At 44.6% G+C, this 23,394-nt stretch overlaps 1 protein-coding gene across 2 annotated transcripts in view; it reads right to left on the bottom strand.

Annotated features, from left to right (window-relative positions):
- The window catches only part of LOC110525072 (sodium-dependent phosphate transporter 2), a 135,879-nt gene that overhangs the window by 12,074 nt on the left and 100,411 nt on the right, over positions 1 to 23,394 (bottom strand). For both annotated transcript variants that reach the window (XM_036979238.1, XM_036979239.1), the window contains exons 8-9: positions 14,683 to 15,334; positions 11,720 to 11,905 (exon numbers count right to left, since the gene is read on the bottom strand). In XM_036979238.1, coding sequence (XP_036835133.1) covers positions 11,720 to 11,905; positions 14,683 to 15,334 — 838 coding nt within the window. The remainder of the gene's footprint in view (positions 1 to 11,719; positions 11,906 to 14,682; positions 15,335 to 23,394) is intronic.

The following is a 23,394-nucleotide window of genomic DNA, read 5'->3' as shown; positions in this document are numbered from 1 at the left end:
GGGGGGGTTAGGGTTGTATGTGATACAGTAGGGGGGTTGTATATGATACAGTAGGGGGGGGGGTAGGGTTGTATGTGATACAGTAGGGGGGGGTTAGGGTTGTATGTGATACAGTAGGGGGGGGGGGGGGGTAGGGTTGTATATGATACAGTAGGGGGGGGGTTATGGTTGTATATGATACAGTAGGGGGGGGGTAGGGTTGTATATGATACAGTGGGGGGGGGGGGTAGGGTTGTATATGATACAGTAGGGGGGGGGGTTAGGGTTGTATATGATACAGTAGGGGGGGGGGAAGGGTTGTATATGATACAGTAGGGGGGGTTAGGGTTGTATATGATACAGTAGGGGGGGGTAGGGTTGTATATGATACAGTAGGGGGGGGTTAGGGTTGTATGTGATACAGTAGGGGGGTTGTACATGATACAGTAGGGGGGGGGGGGTTAGGGTTGTATGTGATACAGTAGGGGGGGGTTAGGGTTGTATGTGATACAGTAGGGGGGGGTAGGGTTGTATGTGATACAGTGGGGGGGGGGGGGTTATGGGTTGTATATGAAACAGTAGGGGGGGGGGTAGGGTTGTATATGATACAGTAGGGGGGGGGTTAGGGTTGTATATGATACAGTAGGGGGGGGGGGTAGGGTTGTATATGATACAGTAGGGGGGGGGGGGTTAGGGTTGTATGTGATACAGTAGGGGGGTTGTATATGATACAGTAGGGGGGGGGGTTAGGGTTGTATGTGATACAGTAGGGGGGGGTTAGGGTTGTATGTGATACAGTAGGGGGGGGGGGGGGGTGTATGTGATACAGTAGGGGGGGGGGTTAGGGTTGTATGTGATACAGTAGGGGGGGGTTAGGGTTGTATGTGATACAGTAGGGGGGGGGGTTAGGGTTGTATGTGATACAGTAGGGGGGGGGGTTATGGTTGTATATGATACAGTAGGGGGGGGTTAGGGTTGTATGTGATACAGTAGGGGGGGTTAGGGTTGTATGTGATACAGTAGGGGGGGGGGGGTTGTTAGGGTTGTATGTGATACAGTAGGGGGGTTAGGGTTGTATGTGATACAGTAGGGGGGGTAGGGTTGTATGTGATACAGTAGGGGGGGGGGGGTGTTAGGGTTGTATGTGATACAGTAGGGGGGGTTAGGGTTGTATGTGATACAGTAGGGGGGGTAGGGTTGTATATGATACAGTAGGGGGGGGTTAGGGTTGTATGTGATACAGTAGGGGGGGTTAGGGTTGTATGTGATACAGTAGGGGGGTAGGGTTGTATATGATACAGTAGGGGGGGGGGGGTAGGGTTGTATGTGATACAGTAGGGGGGGGGGTGTTAGGGTTGTATGTGATACAGTAGGGGGGGTTAGGGTTGTATGTGATACAGTAGGGGGGGTAGGGTTGTATATGATACAGTAGGGGGGGGTTAGGGTTGTATGTGATACAGTAGGGGGGGTTAGGGTTGTATGTGATACAGTAGGGGGGGTTAGGGTTGTATATGATACAGTAGGGGGGGGGTAGGGTTGTATATGATACAGTATGGGGGGGGGGGGGTTAGGGTTGTATGTAATACAGTAGGGGGGGGGGGTTAGGGTTGTATGTGATACAGTAAGGGGGGGGGTAGGGTTGTATGTGATACAGTAGGGGGGGTAGAGTTGTATGTAATACAGTAGGGGGGGGGGTTAGGGTTGTATGTGATACAGTAGGGGGGGGGGGTAGGGTTGTATATGATACAGTAGGGGGGGGGTTAGGGTTGTATGTGATACAGTAGGGGGGGTTAGGGTTGTATGTGATACAGTAGGGGGGGTAGGGTTGTATATGATACAGTAGGGGGGGGGGGGTAGGGTTGTATGTGATACAGTAGGGGGGGGGGGTGTTAGGGTTGTATGTGATACAGTAGGGGGGGTTAGGGTTGTATGTGATACAGTAGGGGGGGTAGGGTTGTATATGATACAGTAGGGGGGGGTTAGGGTTGTATGTGATACAGTAGGGGGGGTTAGGGTTGTATGTGATACAGTAGGGGGGGTTAGGGTTGTATATGATACAGTAGGGGGGGGGTAGGGTTGTATATGATACAGTATGGGGGGGGGGGGGGTAGGGTTGTATGTAATACAGTAGGGGGGGGGGTTAGGGTTGTATGTGATACAGTAGGGGGGGGGGGGTAGGGTTGTATGTGATACAGTAGGGGGGGTAGAGTTGTATGTAATACAGTAGGGGGGGGGGTTAGGGTTGTATGTGATACAGTAGGGGGGGGGGGTAGGGTTGTATATGATACAGTAGGGGGGGGGTTAGGGTTGTATGTAATACAGTAGGGGGGGGGGGTTAGGGTTGTATGTGATACAGTAGGGGGGGGGGTAGGGTTGTATGTGATACAGTAGGGGGGGGTGTTAGGATTGTATGTGATACAGTAGGGGGGGTTAGGGTTGTATGTGATACAGTAGGGGGGGTTAGGGTTGTATGTGATACAGTAGGGGGGGTTGCTAGGGGGGTTAGGGTTGTATGTGATACAGTAGGGGGGGTTAGGGTTGTATGTGATACAGTAGGGGGGGTTAGGGTTGTATGTGATACAGTAGGGGGGGTTAGGGTTGTATGTGATACAGTAGGGGGGGTTAGGGTTGTATGTGATACAGTAGGGGGGGTTGCTAGGGGGGTTAGGGTTGTATGTGATACAGTAGGGGGGGTTAGGGTTGTATGTGATACAGTAGGGGGGGTTAGGGTTGTATGTGATACAGTAGGGGGGGTTGCTAGGGGGGTTAGGGTTGTATGTGATACAGTAGGGGGTGTTAGGGTTGTATGTGATACAGTAGGGGGGTTAGGGTTGTATTTGATACAGTAGGGAGGGGGGGGGGGGTAGGGTTGTATGTGATACAGTAGGGGGGGTTGCTAGGGGGGTTAGGGTTGTATGTGATACAGTAGGGGGGGTTAGGTTTGTATGTGATACAGTAGGGGGGGTTAGGGTTGTATGTGATAAAGTAGGGGGGGGTTAGGGTTGTATATGATACAGTAGGGGGGGGGGGGGTTAGGGTTGTATATGATACAGTAGGGGGGGGTTAGGGTTGTATGTGATACAGTAGGGGGGGTTAGGGTTGTATGTGATACAGTAGGGGGGGTTAGGGTTGTATATGATACAGTAGGGGGGGGGGTTAGGGTTGTATGTGATACAGTAGGGGAGGTTGCTAGGGGGGTTAGGGTTGTATGTGATACAGTAGGGGGGGTTAGGGTTGTATGTGATACAGTAGGGGGGGTTAGGGTTGTATGTGATACAGTAGGGGGGGTTAGGGTTGTATGTGATAAAGTAGGGGGGGGCTAGGGTTGTATGTGATACAGTGGGGGGGGGGATTAGGGTTGTATGTTGTATGTGTTACAGTGGGGGGGTTGTATGTCCTACAGTGGGGGGGTTGTATGTCCTACAGTGGGGGGGTTGTATGTCCTACAGTGTGGGGTGGGGGGTTGTATGTCCTACAGTGGTGGAAGGGGGGTTGTATGTCCTACAGTAGGGTGGGGGGGGGGGGGTTGTATGTCCTACAGTAGGGGGGGGGGTTGTATGTCCTACAGTGGGGGGAGGGGGGTTGTATGTCCTACAGTAGGGTGGGGGGGGGAGTTGTATGTCCTACAGTAGGGGGGGGGGGGGGTTGTATGTCCTACAGTTGGAGGGTAGGGTTGTGAATTTCAAGTTGAAATACACACAATGAGGAGACTGGAAAAATTGATGGTAATGGCCACTAGAGGAAGGAGAGTCTTTAGAGACTTCGAGAACCACAGCTAAAACTGTCCTTTATCCCTAGAAGAAAAGCTGGCCTCTGATGGAAGAGAATGGTGTGAGAGGGGATGGAGAGGGGAAAGAGAGAAGGAGAGGAGGAGAAGAGAGGAAAGAGAGAAGGAGAGGGGAAGGAGAGAAGAAAGAGGAGAAGGAGAGAGGAAAGAGAGGAAAAGGAGAGGAAGAGAAGGGAAGGAGAGGAGTAGGAGAAGGAGAGAGGAAAGAGAGGAGAAGGAGAGGAGAAGGAGAGAGGAAAGAGAGGAGAAGGAGAGGAGAAGGAGAGAGGAAAGAGAGGAGAAGGAGAGAGGAAAGAGGAGAAGGAGAGGAGAAGGAGAGAGGAAAGAGGAGAAGGAGAGGAGAAGGAGAGAGGAAAGAGAGGAGGAGAGGAGAAGGAGAGGGGAAAGAGGAGAAGGAGAGAGGAACGAGAGGAGAAGGAGAGGAAAGAACGGAGAAGGAGAGGAGGAGAGGAGAAGGAGAGGAAAGAGAGGAGAAGGAGAGGAGGAGCAGGAGAGTGGAAAGAGGAGAAGGAGAGGGGAAAGAGGAGAAGGAGAGATGAAAGAGAGGAGAAGGAGAGGAGGAGAGGAAAGAGAGGAGGAGAGATGAACGAGAGGAGAAGGAGAGGGGAAGGAGAGAGGAAATAGAGGAGGAGAGGGGAAGGAAAGGGGAAAGAGGAGAAGGAGAGGAGAAGGAGAGAGGATATAGAGGAGAAGGAGAGAGGAAAGAGAGGAGGAGAGGATAAGGAGAGGGGAAAGAGGAGAAGGAAAGGGGAAGGAGAGGAGAAGGAGAGAGGAAAGAGAGAAGGAGAGGAGAGGAGGAGAGGAGAAGGAGAGAGGAAAGAGAGGAGAAGGAGAGGAGGGGAAGAGGAGAGGGGAAAGAGAGGGGAAGGAGGAGAAGGAGAGGGAGGAGGAGAGGGTAGGGTTCTAAGATGCATTGTTCTAGTGATGTGGATAGGGTTCTAAGAAGCAGTGTTCTAGTGAGATGGAAAGGGTTAGGAGAGGGGAAAGAGAGGAGAAAGAGAACAGAGCGATAGAGAGAGAAAGAGAAAGAGGAGACAGACACTGCGAGGGAGCGAATGAGGCAGGGAGAGATGGAGCACTCAGGCTCCTGAGTGCACTCGTTCCTCTCCAGCTCCTTTAGGCAATAACACAAAGTGTTAAATCAGTTTGGATCCACTCTGCTAGGTGTGTGTCTGAGCTCTGCTGTGCTAGAGCTGCTTCATGTTGCTGGCTGCCTGTCTGTGGGTCAAAGTGACGTTAACATGACCTCTGCTGTGCTTGGCCTGCTTTAGGTTGCTGGGTCAGAAGAGGAAGAGACACACTACAGAGAATTCTGGATGAGATTCCAGTGAGATGGATAGGGTTCTAAGAACAGGATTCTAGTGAGGTGGAAATGGGTTCTAAGAAGCAGGATTCTAGTGAGGTGGATAGGGTTCTAAGAAGCAGGGATCTAGTGAGGAGGATTGGGTTATAAGAAGCAGGGTTCTAGTGAGGTGGATAGGGTTCTAAGAAGCAGGATTCTAGTGAGGTGGATAGGGTTCTAAGAAGAAGGGTTCTAGTGAGGAGGATTGGGCTATAAGAAGCAGGGTTCTAGTGAGGTGGATATGGTTCTAAGAAGCAGGGTTCTAGTGAGGAGGATTGGGTTATAAGAAGCAGGGTTCTAGTGAGATGGATAGGGTTCTAAGAAGCAGGGTTCTAGTGAGGAGGATTGGGTTTAAAGAAGCAGGGTTCTAGTGAGGTGGATAGGGTTCTAAGAAGCAGGGTTCTAGTGAGGAGGATTGGGTTATAAGAATCAGTTCTAGTGAGGAGGATTGGGTTATAAGAAGCAGGATTATAGTGAGGTGGATAGGATTCTAAGGAAAAATGTTCTAGTGAGATGGATAGGGTTCTAGTGAGGTGGATAGGGTTCTAAGAAGCAGTGTTCTAGTTAGGGGGATAGGGTTCTAGGAAGCAGGGTTCTAGTTAGGGGATAGGGTTCTAGGAAGCAGGGTTCTAGTGAGGTGGATAGGATTCTAGGGGAAATGTTCTAGTGAGATGGATAGGGTTCTAGGAAGCAGTGTTCTAGTTAGGGGGATATGGTTCTAAGAAGCAGGGTTCTAGTGAGGGATATAGGGTTCTAAGAAGCAGGGTTCTAGTGAGGGGTGTAGGGTGATGTCTCAAGGTTCTAAGAAGGGTAGTACCAGGTTCTAAGAAGCATAACTAGGATAATTCACTCAGAACGGTTCTATGAAGGATCTAAAGGGTTTTTAGAGCAGAGAAAGGTTCTAGTGAGGATCAAGGAAGACTAGAGCAGAGACGGGTTCTAGTGAGGATCAAGGAAGACTAGAGCAGAGAAAGGTTCTAGTGAGGATCAAGGAAGACTAGAGCAGAGAAGGGTTCTAGTGAGGATCAAGGAAGACTAGAGCAGAGAAGGGTTCTAGTGAGGATCAAGGAAGACTAGAGCAGAGAAGGGTTCTAGTGAGGATCAAGGAAGACTAGAGCAGAGAAGGGTTCTAGCCTTGTTGAGGAGTAGCTTCTAGTGGTCCTACAGGGGTGTATGAATGGTTCAGTTCAGGAGAAAGGGCCCCATGCAGACTTCATCATGCAGATGCAGACATACAGACAGGCAACAAGCAGCAGTGAAGTGTAAAGCTGTGAGCCTTTCAGTGTATTCAACTGTGCGCATGTTTACTGAACAGAAATATAAACGCAACACGTAAAGTAATGATCCCGTGTTTCATGAGCTGAAATAAAAGATCCCAGAAATGTTCTCAAATTTTGTGCACAAATTTGTTTACATCCCTGTGAGTGAGCAATTCTACCCTGCCACGATAATCCATCCACCTGACAGGTGTGGGATATCAAGAAGCTGATTAAACAGCATGATCATCACACAGGTGCACCTTGCGCTGGGGACAATAAAAATGTGATTTTTTTTGTCACACAACACAATGCCACAGATGTCTCAAGTTTTGAGGGAGCGTGCAATTGGCATTCTGACTTCAGGAATGTCCACCAGAGCTGTTGCCAGAGAATTTTATGTTCATTTCTATAACATAAGCCGGCTCCAAAATATTTTTTGAGAATTTGGCAGTAAGTCCAACTGGCCTCACAACCGCAGACCACGTATAACCACGCCAGCACAGGACCTCCACATCCGGCTTCTTCACCTGCGGGATCTTCTGAGACCAGACACCCAGACAGCTGATGACCAAAGAATGTTTGCACAAACTGTCAGAAACCGCCTCAGGGAAGCTCATCTGCGTCCTCACCGTCTTCACCAGGGTCTTGACCTGACTGCAGTTCAGCGTCGTAACCGACTTCAGTGGACAAATGCTTCAGCACGATGGCCGCTGGCCTCGCTGGAGAAGTGTGCTCTTCACGGATGAATCCCGGTATCAACTGTACCGGGCAGATGGCAGATGTGGCGTCATGTGGACGAGCATGGTGGCGGTGGGGTTACGGTATGGGGAAGGCATAAGTTACGGACAACGAACACAATTGCATTTTATCGATGGCAATTTGAATGCACCGTGACGAGATCCTGAGGCCCATTGTCACGCCATTCATCTGACCGACCATCACTTCATGTTTCAGCATGATAATGCACGGCCCCATCTCACAAGGATCTGTACACAATTCCTGGAGGCTGAAAATGTCCCTGTTCTTCCATGGCCTGCATACTCACCAGACATGTCACCCATTGAGCATGTTTGGGATGCTCTGGATCGACGTGTACGACAGCGCGTTCCAGTTCACACCAATATCCAGCACCTTCACCCAGCCATTGAAGAGGAGTGGGACAACATTCCACAGGCCACAGTCAACAGCCTGATCAACTCTATGTGAAGGAGATGTGTTGTCACACAGCCATTGAAGAGGAGTGGGACAACATTCCAACAGGCCACAATCAACAGCCTGATCAACTCTATGAGAAGGAGATGTGTCGCGCTGCATGAGGCAAATGGTCACACCAGATACTGACTTTTTAATTTTTTTTATCCACGCCCCTACTTTTTTTAAAAAGGTATCTGTGGCCAACAGATGCATATCTGTATTCTCAGTCATAGATCCATAGATTAGGACCTAATGAATGTATTTTAATTAACTGATTTCATTGTATTAACTGTAACTCAGTAAAATATTGTAAATTGTTGCATGTTGCGTTTATATTTTTGTTCAGTGAATATATGAGTGAGTATATGATTCAGTGTATGAGTGAGTATATGATTCAGTGTATGAGTGAGTATATGATTCAGTGTATGAGTGAGTATATGATTCAGTGTATGAGTGAGTATATGATTCAGTGTATGAGTGAGTATATGATTCAGTGTATGAGTGAGTATATGATTCAGTGTATGAGTGACTATATGATTCAGTGTATGAGTGAGTATATGATTCAGTGTATGAGTGACTATATGATTCAGTGTATGAGTGACTATATGATTCAGTGTATGAGTGAGTATATGATTCAGTGTATGAGTGACTATATGATTCAGTGTATGAGTGAGTATATGATTCAGTGTATGAGTGACTATATGATTCAGTGTATGAGTGAGTATATGATTCAGTGTATGAGTGACTATATGATTCAGTGTATGAGTGACTATATGATTCAGTGTATGAGTGACTATATGATTCAGTGTATGAGTGACTATATGATTCAGTGTATGAGTGACTATATGATTCAGTGTATGAGTGACTATATGATTCAGTGTATGAGTGACTATATGATTCAGTGTATGAGTGAGTATATGATTCAGTGTATGAGTGACTATATGAGTCAGTGTATGAGTGAGTATATGATTCAGTGTATGAGTGACTATATGATTCAGTGTATGAGTGAGTATATGATTCAGTGTATGAGTGACTATATGATTCAGTGTATGAGTGACTATATGATTCAGTGTATGAGTGACTATATGATTCAGTGTATGAGTGACTATATGATTCAGTGTATGAGTGACTATATGATTCAGTGTATGAGTGAGTATATGATTCAGTGTATGAGTGACTATATGAGTCAGTGTATGAGTGAGTATATGATTCAGTGTATGAGTGACTATATGATTCAGTGTATGAGTGAGTATATGATTCAGTGTATGAGTGACTATATGATTCAGTGTATGAGTGACTATATGATTCAGTGTATGAGTGAGTATATGATTCAGTGTATGAGTGACTATATGATTCAGTGTATGAGTGAGTATATGATTCAGTGTATGAGTGAGTATATGATTCAGTGTATGAGTGACTATATGATTCAGTGTATGAGTGACTATATGATTCAGTGTATGAGTGAGTATATGATTCAGTGTATGAGTGAGTATATGATTCAGTGTATGAGTGAGTATATGATTCAGTGTATGAGTGAGAATATGATTCAGTGTATGAGTGAGTATATGATTCAGTGTATGAGTGAGTATATGAATCAGTCTAGGAGTGAGTACATGATTCAGTGTATGAGTGAGTATATGATTCAGTGTATGAGTGACTATATGATTCAGTGTATGAGTGAGTATATGATTCAGTGTATGAGTGAGTATATGAATCAGTCTAGGAGTGAGTACATGATTCAGTGTATGAGTGAGTATATGATTCAGTGTATGAGTGAGTATATGATTCAGTGTATGAGTGAGTATATGATTCAGTGTATGAGTGAGTATATGATTCAGTGTATGAGTGAGTATATGAATCAGTCTATGTGTGAGTATATGATTCAGTGTATGAGTGAGTATATGATTCAGTGTATGAGTGACTATATGATTCAGTGTATGAATGACTATATGATTCAGTGTATGAGTGACTATATGAATCCGTGTATGAGTGAGTATATGATTCAGTGTATGAGTGAGTATATGATTCAGTGTATGAGTGACTATATGAATCAGTGTATGAGTGAGTATATGATTCAGTGTATGAGTGAGTATATGATTCAGTGTATGAATGACTATATGATTCAGTGTATGAGTGACTATATGAATCCGTGTATGAGTGAGTATATGATTCAGTGTATGAGTGAGTATATGATTCAGTGTATGAGTGACTATATGATTCAGTGTATGAGTGAGTATATGATTCAGTGTATGAGTGAGTATATGATTCAGTGTATGAGTGAGTACATGATTCAGTGTATGAGTGAGTACATGATTCAGTGTATGAGTGAGTATATGATTCAGTGTATGAGTGAGTACATGATTCAGTGTATGAGTGAGTATATGATTCAGTGTATGAGTGAGTATATGATTCAGTGTATGAGTGAGTATATGATTCAGTGTATGAGTGAGAATATGATTCAGTGTATGAGTGACTATATGATTCAGTGTATGAGGGACTATATGAATCAGTGTATGAGGGACTATATGAATCAGTGTATGAGTGAGTATATGATTCAGTGTATGAGTGAGTATATGAATCAGTCAAGGAGTGAGTACATGATTCAGTGTATGAGTGAGTATATGATTCAGTGTATGAGTGACTATATGATTCAGTGTATGAGGGACTATCTGAATCAGTCTATGAGTGAGTATATGATTCAGTCTACGAGTGAGTATATGAATCAGTCAAGGAGTGAGTACATGATTCAGTGTATGAGTGAGTATATGATTCAGTGTATGAGTGAGTACATGAATCAGTGTATGAGTGAGAATATGAATCAGTGTATGTGTGAGTATATGAATCAGTGTATGAGTGAGTATATGATTCAGTGTATGAGTGAGTATATGATTCAGTGTATGAGTGACTATATGATTCAGTGTATGAGTGACTATATGATTCAGTGTATGAGTGAGTATATGATTCAGTGTATGAGTGAGTATATGATTCAGTGTATGAGTGAGTACATGATTCAGTGTATGAGTGAGTATATGATTCAGTGTATGAGTGAGTATATGATTCAGTGTATGAGTGAGTACATGAATCAGTGTATGAGTGAGAATATCAATCAGTGTATGAGTGAGTATATGAATCAGTCTATGTGTGAGTATATGAATCAGTGTATGAATGAGTATATGAATCAGTGTATGAGTGAGAATATGAATCAGTGTATGAATGAGTATATGAATCAGTGTATGAGTGAGTATATGAATCAGTCTATGTGTGAGTATATGATTCAGTGTATGAATGAGTATATGAATCAGTCTATGAGTGAGTACATGAATCAGTCTATGAGTGAGTATATGAATCAGTCTATGTGTGAGTATATGAATCAGTGTATGAATGAGTATATGAATCAGTGTATGAGTGAGAATATGAATCAGTGTATGAATGAGTATATGAATCAGTGTATGAATGAGTATATGAATCTGTGTTTAAGTGAGTATATGAATCAGTGTATGAATGAGTATATGAATCTGTGTTTAAGTGAGAATATGATTCAGTGTATGAGTGAGTATATGAATCAGTCAAGGAGTGAGTACATTAATCAGTGTATGAGTGACTATATGATTCAGTGTATGAGTGAGTATATGATTCAGTGTATGAGTGACTATGAATCAGTCTAGGAGTGAGTACATGATTCAGTGTACGAGTGAGTGTATTTGACAACTCATCTGTGATTTTTCTGTGATGTAATTAGTAGTTGTGTTATGTTGAACTGTATTTGAATGCTGTGTGTGTGTGTATATTCAAATGCATGTCATCCTTCCACCCAGCCAGCCAGCCAGCCAGCCAGCCACCCACCCACCCAGCCAGCCAGCCAGCCAGCCAGCCAGCCAGCCAGCCAGCCAGCCAGCCAGCCAGCCAGCCAGCCACCCAGTCAGCCAGTCAACCAGCCACCCACCCAGCCAGTCAGCCAGTCAGCCAGCCACCCACCCAGCCAGCCAGCCAGCCAGCCAGCCAGCCAGCCACCCACCCACCCAGTCAGCCAGTCAACCAGCCACCCACCCAGCCAGTCAGCCAGTCAGCCAGCCAGCCACCCAGCCAGCCAGCCACCCAGCCAGCCAGCCAGCCAGCCACCCCACTTCCCCCCCCAACCCACCCCACCCCTTCTCTCACCTGGAGGGGGTGATGGGGGTGAGGTCCTTGCCCATGGTTTGGATCACCCGGCGCCCCCACACCCAGAGGCCGCAACAGATTCCAACGCCCCCGTAGAACAGCAACCAGATGGGGGTGGCGGCGTCCTGCATCACCCCGCCTTGTTCATAGATCATCCACAGCGCCACCAACGGGCCGATGGCGTTACTGCCGGGGGGGGGGGGGGGGGGGGGGGGTAGAAGATATAGAATGACAGATTTATGAATAACTCATTAAAACTTATAGTTTTTTGGATAACATGATATGGCAGTTGTGTTATAATGAATGGTAGTTACTGCAGCGGGAGAGGGAAGTCGTGTCAGGTAGTTTTCCTTTCTGTTTGAGAGGGGAAGTCGGTGTCAGGTAATTTCCCTTTCTGTTTGAGAGGGGAAGTCGGTGTCAGGTAGTTTCCCTTTCTGTTTGAGAGGGAAGTCGTGTCAGGTAGTTTTCCTTTCTGTTTGAGAGGGGAAGTCGGTGTCAGGTAATTTCCCTTTCTGTTTGAGAGGGAAGTCAGTGTCAGGTAGTTTCCCTTTCTGTTTGAGAGGGAAGTTGTGTCAGGTAGTTTTCCTTTCTGTTTGAGAGGGAAGTTGTGTCAGGTAGTTTCCCTTTCTGTTTGAGAGGGGAAGTCGGTGTCAGGTAATTTCCCTTTCTGTTTGAGAGGGAAGTCAGTGTCAGGTAGTTTCCCTTTCTGTTTGAGAGGGAAGTTGTGTCAGGTAGTTTTCCTTTCTGTTTGAGAGGGAAGTTGTGTCAGGTAGTTTCCCTTTCTGTTTGAGAGGGAAGTCGGTGTCAGGTAGTTTCCTTTCTGTTTGAGAGGGAAGTCTGTGTCAGGTAGTTTCCTTTCTGTTTGAGAGGGGAAGTCGGTGTCAGGTAGTTTCCTTTCTGTTTGAGAGGGAAGTCGGTGTCAGGTAGTTTCCTTTCTGTTTGAGAGGGGAAGTTGGTGTCAGGTAGTTTCCTTTCTGTTTGAGAGGGAAGTCAGTGTCAGGTAGTTTCCCTTTCTGTTTGAGAGGGGAAGTCAGTGTCAGGTAGTTTCCTTTCTGTTTGAGAGGGAAGTCAGTGTCAGGTAGTTTTCTTTCTGTTTGAGAGGGAAGTTGTGTCAGGTAGTTTCCCTTTCTGTTTGAGAGGGAAGTCGGTGTCAGGTAGTTTCCCTTTCTGTTTGAGAGGGAAGTCGGTGTCAGGTAGTTTCCTTTCTGCTTGAGAGGGGAGTCTGTGTCAGGTAGTTTCCTTTCTGTTTGAGAGGGGAAGTCGGTGTCAGGTAGTTTCCTTTCTGTTTGAGAGGGAAGTCAGTGTCAGGTAGTTTCCTTTCTGTTTGAGAGGGAAAGTCAGTGTCAGGTAGTTTCCTTTCTGTTTGAGAGGGAAGTCAGTGTCAGGTAGTTTCCCTTTCTGTTTGAGAGGGGAAGTCAGTGTCAGGTAGTTTCCTTTCTGTTTGAGAGGGAAGTCAGTGTCAGGTAGTTTTCTTTCTGTTTGAGAGGGAAGTTGTGTCAGGTAGTTTCCCTTTCTGTTTGAGAGGGAAGTCGGTGTTAGGTAGTTTCCCTTTCTGTTTGAGAGGGAAGTCGGTGTCAGGTAGTTTCCTTTCTGTTTGAGAGGGGAGTCTGTGTCAGGTAGTTTCCTTTCTGTTTGAGAGGGGAGTCTGTGTCAGGTAGTTTCCTTTCTGTTTGAGAGGGGAAGTCGGTGTCAGGTAGTTTCCTTTCTGTTTGAGAGGGAAGTCGGTGTCAGGTAGTTTCCTTTCTGTTTGAGAGGGAAGTCAGTGTCAGGTAGTTTCCCTTTCTGTTTGAGAGGGGAAGTCAGTGTCAGGTAGTTTCCTTTCTGTTTGAGAGGGAAGTCAGTGTCAGGTAGTTTTCTTTCTGTTTGAGAGGGAAGTTGTGTCAGGTAGTTTCCCTTTCTGTTTGAGAGGGAAGTCGGTGTCAGGTAGTTTCCCTTTCCGTTTGAGAGGGAAGTCGGTGTCAGGTAGTTTCCTTTCTGTTTGAGAGGGGAGTCTGTGTCAGGTAGTTTCCTTTCTGTTTGAGAGAGGAAGTCGGTGTCAGGTAGTTTCCTTTCTGTTTGAGAGGGAAGTCGGTGTCAGGTAGTTTCCTTTCTGTTTGAGAGGGAAGTCGTGTCAGGTAGTTTCCCTTTCTGTTTGAGAGGGAAGTCAGTGTCAGGTAGTTTCCTTTTCTGTTTGAGAGGGAAGTATGTGTCAGGTAGTTTTCTTTCTGTTTGAGAGGGGAAGTCAGTGTCAGGTAGTTTCCCTTTCTTTTTGAGAGGGAAGTCAGTGTCATGTAGTTTCCCTTTCTGTTTGAGAGGGAAGTCAGTGTCAGGTAGTTTCCTTTCTGTTTGAGAGGGAAGTCAGTGTCAGGTAGTTTCCTTTCTGTTTGAGAGGGAAGTCAGTGTCAGGTAGTTTCCTTTCTGTTTGAGAGGGAAGTCGGTGTCAGGTAGTTTCCTTTCTGTTTGAGAGGGAAGTCAGTGTCAGGTAGTTTCCCTTTCTGTTTGAGAGGGAAGTCAGTGTCAGGTAGTTTTCTTTCTGTTTGAGAGGGACGTCAGTGTCAGGTAGTTTTCTTTCTGTTTGAGAGGGGAAGTCAGTGTCAGGTAGTTTCCCTTTCTGTTTGAGAGGGAAGTTGGTGTCAGGTAGTTTCCCTTTCTGTTTGAGAGGGAAGTCGGTGTCAGGTAGTTTCCCTTTCTGTTTGAGAGGGAAGTCGGTGTCAGGTAGTTTCCTTTCTGTTTGAGAGGGAAGTCGGTGTCAGGTAGTTTCCTTTCTGTTTGAGAGGGAAGTCGGTGTCAGGTAGTTTCCTTTCTGTTTGACACTAGTTTATTGGATTATATGGCAAATGAGGTGAATGTTAGCAAAAGTTGTAGTTGTGTGAACACATTGAATAGTAATTGTGTTGTGTTGACTGGTAGGGTTGGAAAATTCTGGAAACTCTGAAAATTCTGTTGAGAAAAAAAAGTTTGAGGAATTTAGCAATCCTAGTCACCTGACGTCATTGCCTCCGTGAGCAAAAGATCCGAAGCACGCAGTGAGGATCTGCAGGAAGTGGAAGAGCAGGTAGACGGTCGGTTTGTCCTTATCCCCTTCATCCTCTTCTGCGGAGTCATCCAGCGGGACAGGAGCACCCGGCGCCCCTGCCTCCTCGCCCCCTAGATCTGACGCCAGCTTCATCTCCACGCCACCCTCCTCCGCCTCAATCTCGGCCTCCGCCACGGCATTACAGTACGACGAGTAACTATCATAGCGAACTCTCTTCTTGGTAAAGGACACGCTCCCTGACCTCTCCCCCTCCCCCACCAGCTTCTCACTGTCCTCTCGGGCCTCTCGCGCCTCGCGGGACTCGGAGCGGAGCAGCGGCTGGACTGGCATGCCACAGATGGCAGCCGTGTAGCAGGTGTAACTGTTGTTGCGACGCAGCAGGCGGTAGTTGTTGTCTGGCGTGGGGGCGGAGTTGTCGTCCTCCAGTCGTCCCAGGTGGATCTTGTGGAGCAGGTCTTTGTAGAGACCAGAGTCCTTGTGAACCGTGTGGTACACCTGGCCGTCGCTGCGGATGTGTTCCCCTCCGAAGGTGAAGCTGCCGTTGGACAGTGGGGACTTGGACATGGACAGAGTACCGTTGGTCATGGAGTGGGTTCGTCCTGAGGAGAGGAGGAGGGGGGTGAGCAATACAACACTTATATTATATATTACATAGAAATACTATACTAATACTACAATATTATCATATTAACTGAGTGTACAAAACATTATGAACACCTGCTCTTTTCGTGACAGACTGACCAGGTGAATAAAGGTGAAAGCTTTGATCCCTTATTGATGTTAAATCCACTTCAATCAGTGTAGATGAAGGAGAGGAGATAGGTTAGAGAAGGATTTTTAAGCCTTGAGACAATTGAGACATGGATTGTGTACGTGTGCCATTCAGAGAGAGGGTGAATGGGCAAAAGATGTAAGTGCCTTTGAACAGGGATATGGTAGTGGTTGCCAGGCACACCGGATTGTGTAAAGAACTGCAACACTGCTGGGTTTTTCACACCCAACAGTTTCCCGTGTGTATCAAGAATGGTCCACCACCCAAAGGACATCCACACAACTTGAAGCATTGGAGTAAACATGGGCCAGCATCCCTGTGGAACGCTTTCGACACCTTGTAGAGTCCATGGCCCGACGAATTGAGGCAGTTCTGAGGGGAAAAGGGAGGGGTGCAACTCCATATTAGGAAGGTGTTCTTAATGTTTGGTATACTCAGTGTATATGCATGGCGTGGGTCTGCCCTGGAGAGAGGGAGAGCTATACAGAACTAAGGATATAACAAATACTATACTATAAGAAATACTATAATATACTAAATACAATACTACACTATAAAATATAGGTTTAGTAAAGGTGGTTCGACAGTGAACTACTTGCGTGATGAGTAGTGTTGTCTGCGACCTTAAGGCTTCCCAGGCTGTAGCACAGCGGGCCAACCCCATACAGAAAAATAATTTATGGCCACATACGGTACCAGTCAAAAGTTTGGACACACCTACTCATTCAAGGGTTTTTTATTTATTTTGTACAATTTTGTACGTTGTAGAATAATAGTGAAGACATCACAACTATGAAATAACACATATGGAATCATGTAGCAACCCAAAAAGTGTTCCACAAATCAACATATACATTTTAGATTCTTCAAAGTAGCCACCCTTTGCCTTGATGACAGCTTTGCACACTCTTGGCATTCTCTCAACCAACTTCATGTGGTAGTCACCTGGAATGTATTTCAATGAACAGGTGTGTACATTTTTGGGGGGGATAAAAAAAAGCTAATTTTTGTTTATTCATTTTTACAATATAGATAATTTTGACTTTGTGACTAATGGAAACCACCTGCTTGCTCTGCCCCTCCAGTGCGCTACTGTTTACACTATTTGCTTTAACAATGGATGTTGTTTTGAAAGAATATACATTTTACTTCACAACGGGGGGAAAATCCTACATTCAAGTTATGTTCTTGCTACTGTCAACGCGAAAAGGTTGTGTGAGGGGGGCCTCCCTGGTGGCGCAGTGGTTAAGGGCGCTGTACTGCAGCGCCAGCTGTGCCACTCTGGGTTCGCGCCCAGGCTCTGTCATAACCGGCAGCGACCGGGAGGTCCGTGGGGTGACACACAATTGGCACCAGCGACTCCTGTGGCGGGCCAGACGCAGTGCGCGCTAACCAAGGTTGCCAGGTGCACGGTGTTTCCTCTGACACATTGGTGCTTCCGGGTTGGATGCGCGCTGTGTTAAGAAGCAGTGCTGCTTGGTTGGGTTGTGTAATCGGAGGACGCAACCTCCAACCTTCGTCTCTCCCGAGCCCGTACGGGAGATGTAGCTATGAGACTCCTAACAATTGGATACCACAAAATTGGGGAGAAAAAGGGTGTGAGGTGGAATGTAAATAACACTATGGATATCATTAGTTCATTGATTTGTCATGCCTCTACTTTTACGTTCATTGATTTGTCATGCCTCTACTTTTATTTCCGCCAAACTAAGTCACGGTAAAGTTCGTAAGTTCTTATGAAATGTAGCCGTAATGATGAGGTGGAATTGGAACGCGGGCGCTGCCTAGCGCATCAAGAGTTTAAGACCTTTAACGCTCTTAAAGGTCTTAAACTCTTGATGGTTGCTAGGCAGCGCCCTTTACTAGTATCCTCCTGGCATCACAATAACAACACGGGGATGAGGTAGTTGGGTGGGCTATTTACAGATGGGCTGTGTACAGGTGCAGTGAATCGGTAAGCTGCTCTGGACAGCTGGTGCTTAAAGTTAGAGAGGGAGATGTAAGTCTCCAGCTTCTGTGATTTTTTGCAATTCGTTCCAGTCATTGGCAGCAGAGAACTGGAAGGAAAAGCGGCCAAAGAAGTTGTAGGTTTTGGGGATGACCAGTGAAATATACCGGCTGGAGCGCGTGCTACAGGTGGGTGTTGCTATGGTGACCAGTGAGCTGAGATAAGGCAGGGCTTTACCTAGCAAAGACTTATAGATGACCTGGAGCCAGTGGGCTTTGCGACAAATATGTTGTGAGGGCCAACATATTTCCAGCTCTTCAGACGAAGAGGAGGAAATCTGCTGTTACAATTGTATGTGGGGAGTTTCTCCCATTCTTCTCTGCAGATTCTCGAAAACTCTGTCAGGTTGGATGGGGAGCGTAGCAGCACAGCTATTTTCAGGTCTCTCCAGAAATGTTGGCTCGGGTTCAAGTCCGGGCCACTCAAGGACATTCAGAGATTTGTCCCGAAGCCACTATTGCGTTGTCTTGGCTGTGTGCTTTGGGTCGTTGTAGTGTTGGAAGGTGAACCTTCGCCCCAGTCTGAGGTCTTGAGCACTCTGGAGAATGTTTTCATCAAGGATCTCTCTGTACTTTGCTCCGTTCATCTTTCCCTTGATCCTGACTAGTCTCCCAGTCCCTGCCGCTGAAAAACATTCCCGCAGCATGATGCTGCCACCACCATGGATCACCATAGGGATGGTGCCAGGTTAACTCCAGACATGACGCTTGGCATTCAGGCCAAAGAGTTTCATCTTTGTTTCATCAGACCAGAGAATCTTGTTTCTCATGGTCTGAAAGTCTTTAGGTGCCTTTTGGCAAACTCCAAGTGGGCTGTCATGTGCCGTTTCCTGAAAAGTGTCTTCCATCTGGCCACTCCACCATAAAGGCCTGATTGATGGAGTGCTGCAGAGATGGTTGTCCTTCTGGAAGGTTCTCCCATCTCCACAGAGGAACTCTGGAGCTCTGTCAGATTGTCCATCAGGTTCTTGATCACCTCCCTGACCAAGGACCTTCTCCTCCGATTGCTCAGTTTGGCCGGGCAGCCAGCTCTAGGAAGTCTTGATGGTTCCAAACGTCTTCCATTTAAGAATGATGGAGGCCAATGTGTGCTTGGCGACCTTCAATGCCGCAGGCATTTTTTGGTACCCTTCCTCAGGTCTGTGCCTCGACACAATCCTGTCTCGAAGCTCTACGGACAATATCTACGACCTCATGGCTTGGTTTTTGCTCTGACGTCCACTGTCAACTCTGGGACCTTATATAGACAGGTGTGTGCCTTTCCAAATCATATCCAATCAATAAAATGTATCACAGGTGTAGATGTAGAAACATCAAGATGTAGAAACATCTCAAGGATGATCAATGGAAACAGGATGCACCTGAGCTCAATTTCGAGTCTCATAGAAAAGGGTCTGAATACCTGTGTAAATAAGGTTTTCCTTTCTTTTTAATTCATTTGCAAAAATGTATAAAAACCTGTTTTAGCTTTGTCGTTATGGGGTATTGTGATGTCATTATGGGGTATTGTGATGTCGTTATGGGGTATTGTGATGTCATTATGGGGTATTGTGATGTCGTTATGGGGTATTGTGATGTCATTATGGGGTATTGTGATGTCGTTATGGGGTATTGTGTGTAGATTGATGAGAACATTTTTTTTCCATTTAAGGCTGTAACGTAACAAAATGTGGGAAAAAGTCAAGGGGTCGGAATACTTTCTGAATGCACTTTAAATGCTCAACGGATTTATTAAAATAGACCAATGACATCTGCACACTACTACTACCACTCATTCCGGAATGCACACGGGAGCTATAAAAATGTGTACACAGGCAAGAGTGTGTTAAAAATGGGCCTGTTTGTAAGGGGGTCATATAAATATCGCCCAATTTGAAAGTATGAATTGTCCTAAAGGTTACAGTCATTCTTACCCTAAAAATTCTTACCCTAACATTCTTACCCATTCTTACCCATTCTTACCCAAACATTCTTACCCATTCTTATCCAAACATTCTTACCCATTCTTACCCTAACATTCTTACCCATTCTTACCCTAACATTCTTACCCAAACATTCTTACCCTAACATTCTTTGCCAATCATTCTTACCATAACATTCTTACCCATTCTTACCCTAAAAATTCTTACCCATTCTTATCCTAACATTTTTACCCAAACATTCTTACCCATTCTTACCCTAACATTCTTACTCATTCTTACCCTAACATTCTTACCCAAACATTCTTACTCATTCTTACCCTAACATTCTTACCCATTCTTACCCAAACATTCTTACCCAAACATTCTTATCCAAACATTCTTATCCTAACATTCTTACCCTAACATTCTTACCCATTCTTACCCTAAAAATTCTTACCCATTCTTATCCTAACATTTTTACCCAAACATTCTTACCCATTCTTACCCTAACATTCTTACCCTAACATTCTTACCCAAACATTCTTACTCATTCTTACCCTAACATTCTTACCCATTCTTACCCTAACATTCTTACCCTAACATTCTTACCCTAACATTCTTACCCTAACATTCTTACCCTAACATTCATACCCTAACATTCTTACTCATTCTTACCCTAACATTCTTACCCTAACATTCTTACCCAAACATTCTTACCCATTCTTACCCTAACATTCTTACTCATTCTTACTCTAACATTCTTACTCATTCTTACCCTAACATTCTTACCCTAACATTCTTACTCATTCTTACGCTAGCATTCTTACCCTAACATTCTTATCCTAACATTCTTACCCAAACATTCTTAACCTAACATTCTTACCCTAACATTCTTACCCTAACATTCTTACCCAAACATTCTTACCCATTCTTACCCTAACATTCTTACCCTAACATTCTTACCCAAACATTCTTACCCAAACATTCTTATCCAAACATTCTTATCCTAACATTCTTACCCTAACATTCTTACCCATTCTTACCCTAAAAATTCTTACCCATTCTTATCCTAACATTTTTACCCAAACATTCTTACCCATTCTTACCCTAACATTCTTACTCATTCTTACCCTAACATTCTTACCCTAACATTCTTACCCAAACATTCTTACTCATTCTTACCCTAACATTCTTACCCATTCTTACCCTAACATTCTTACCCTAACATTCTTACCCTAACATTCTTACCCTAACATTCTTACCCTAACATTCTTACTCTAACATTCCTACCCTAATATTCTTACCCTAACATTCTTACCCTAACATTCTTACCCTAACATTCTTACTCATTCTTACCCTAACATTCTTACCCTAACATTCTTACCCAAACATTCTTACCCATTCTTACCCAAACATTCTTACCCATTCTTACCCTAACATTCTTACCCTAACATTCTTACCCTAACATTCTTACTCATTCTTACCCTAACATTCTTACCCTAACATTCTTACCCTAACATTCTTACCCTAACATTCTTACTTTAACATTCTTACCCTAACATTCTTACCCATTCTTACCCAAACATTCTTACCCATTCTTATCCTAACATTTTTACCCAAACATTCTTACCCATTCTTACCCTAACATTCTTACTCATTCTTACCCTAACATTCTTACCCTAACATTCTTACCCAAACATTCTTACTCATTCTTACCCTAACATTCTTACCCATTCTTACCCTAACATTCTTACCCTAACATTCTTACCCTAACATTCTTACCCTAACATTCTTACTCTAACATTCCTACCCTAACATTCTTACCCTAACATTCTTACCCTAACATTCTTACCCTAACATTCTTACTCATTCTTACCCTAACATTCTTACCCTAACATTCTTACCCAAACATTCTTACCCATTCTTACCCAAACATTCTTACCCATTCTTACCCTAACATTCTTACTCATTCTTACCCTAACATTCTTACTCATTCTTACCCTAACATTCTTACCCTAAAATTCTTACCCTAACATTCTTACCCTAACATTCTTACTCATTCTTACCCTAACATTCTTACCCTAACATTCTTACCCTAACATTCTTAGCCTAACATTCTTACTTTAACATTCTTACCCATTCTTACCCAAACATTCTTACCCATTCTTACCCTAACATTCTTACCCTAACATTCTTACCCAAACATTCTTACCCATTCTTACCCTAACATTCTTACCCTAACATTCTTACCCAAACATTCTTACCCTAACATTCTTACCCTAACATTCTTACCCTAACATTCTTACTCATTCTTACCCTAACATTCTTACCCTAACATTCTTACCCTAACATTCTTACTTTAACATTCTTACCCTAACATTCTTACCCATTCTTACCCAAACATTCTTACCCATTCTTACCCTAACATTCTTACCCAAACATTCTTACCCATTCTTACCCTAAAAATGCACTGGTGTTACAATTTAAGAAGTGTGCAACTAGGTTTTCATAAATATGGTATCCAACATAAGATTGACAGAACTTCAATGAAGAGCACGTTCATTTCTGCATTGTAATTACATTTACAGCATACATTATTGTCCATATGACTATGTAACACCTGCAGGCCTTATAGGGTTACCTATAATGGCAGTTCCTGTTTACTGAGGGGTGAACACTTCAACCATAGGAAGGCAGTTGGATCATGAGTTCTGAGCATTAAAATAGACCAGACAACACATTATCAAAAATATATATTTCATTTTATTACAAATTTTTCTTTTAAGTTACAAGATTAAAACCACAGGCACTTTTTCAGTTTGTTAGCCAGTACTAACAGTCATGAATTAATAATACCCGGATGGTAGTCGTCTCTAGACAGACGGGTTGCTTCCCATAACCTACCGGAGTTCCGGGTTACACGTAGGGAGGAGTTGGGACGTCCGCTTGTTGCCCTAGCAACAAACACAAATCAGTGAATTCTATTAACCTGAACCGCGGTGCACCAGGTCTATAGCCTGTGACGTGAACGGGCCAAATTGGTGAGGGAGGAACACCCTTCTCAAATAGAACAGTAATCTGCGCACGGTGTGTCATCCAGACATGAGATGTTGCATGTTAACATTTTCAAACTACTTTTCATTGAGGGAGGTAGAAAGCAATCACTTTTTTTTTGCATGTGAATCCTATTCATTACTACACGTGATTAGTCTAGTCTAGGCTACATCACTTTTTTTGTTTTGAGCTGACTTTACCGTGTGCTTTGAATTGGGCAGGAAGGCGGTTCCTTTTTCATCCGGTACCAACTCCAATAATCGATTTCCCCTTCAATTGCTGCCTGCATTTTAAGAACCACCCACCCAAACGTGTGATTGGTTGGGAGAGTTGTCAGTCTGAAGAGGAATATTCTTTCCTCCCTTTTTCAAAGTGTCCAATAGAGTCTTGTTATTCATCCCAGACCTAGTCACTGCTGTGACCTTGGTCTGTGTGTCTGACACTACCCGGATGGTGGCTTGTGCCCTACTCAATCAACACTTTAAATAGCTGGGAGTACAAAGCAATAAGTTATGTTACATCTCATATTCCTTACCGGGGGGGGGGGGGGGGGGGTGGCGCAAGAACCACAAAAACAACGATAACAATGATAGCAACGATAGCAACGACAACAACGATAGCAACGATAACAATGATAGCAACGACAACAACGATAGCAACGATAACAATGATAGCAACGACGGCAACGATAACAATGATAGCAATGATAGCAACGACAACAACGATAGCAACGATAACAATGATAGCAACGACAACAACGATAGCAACGACAACAACGACAGCAACGATAGCAACGACAACAACGATAGCAACGACAACAACGACAACAACGATAGCAACGACAACAACGATAGCAACGATAGCAACGATAACAATGATAGCAACGACAACAACGATAGCAACGACAACAACGACAGCAACGATA

This window comes from Oncorhynchus mykiss, chromosome 6 (genome assembly GCF_013265735.2).
Source record: "Oncorhynchus mykiss isolate Arlee chromosome 6, USDA_OmykA_1.1, whole genome shotgun sequence".
NCBI classification, from domain to species: Eukaryota; Metazoa; Chordata; class Actinopteri; order Salmoniformes; family Salmonidae; genus Oncorhynchus; species Oncorhynchus mykiss.
This window is presented reverse-complemented; position numbering and strand designations above follow the sequence as displayed.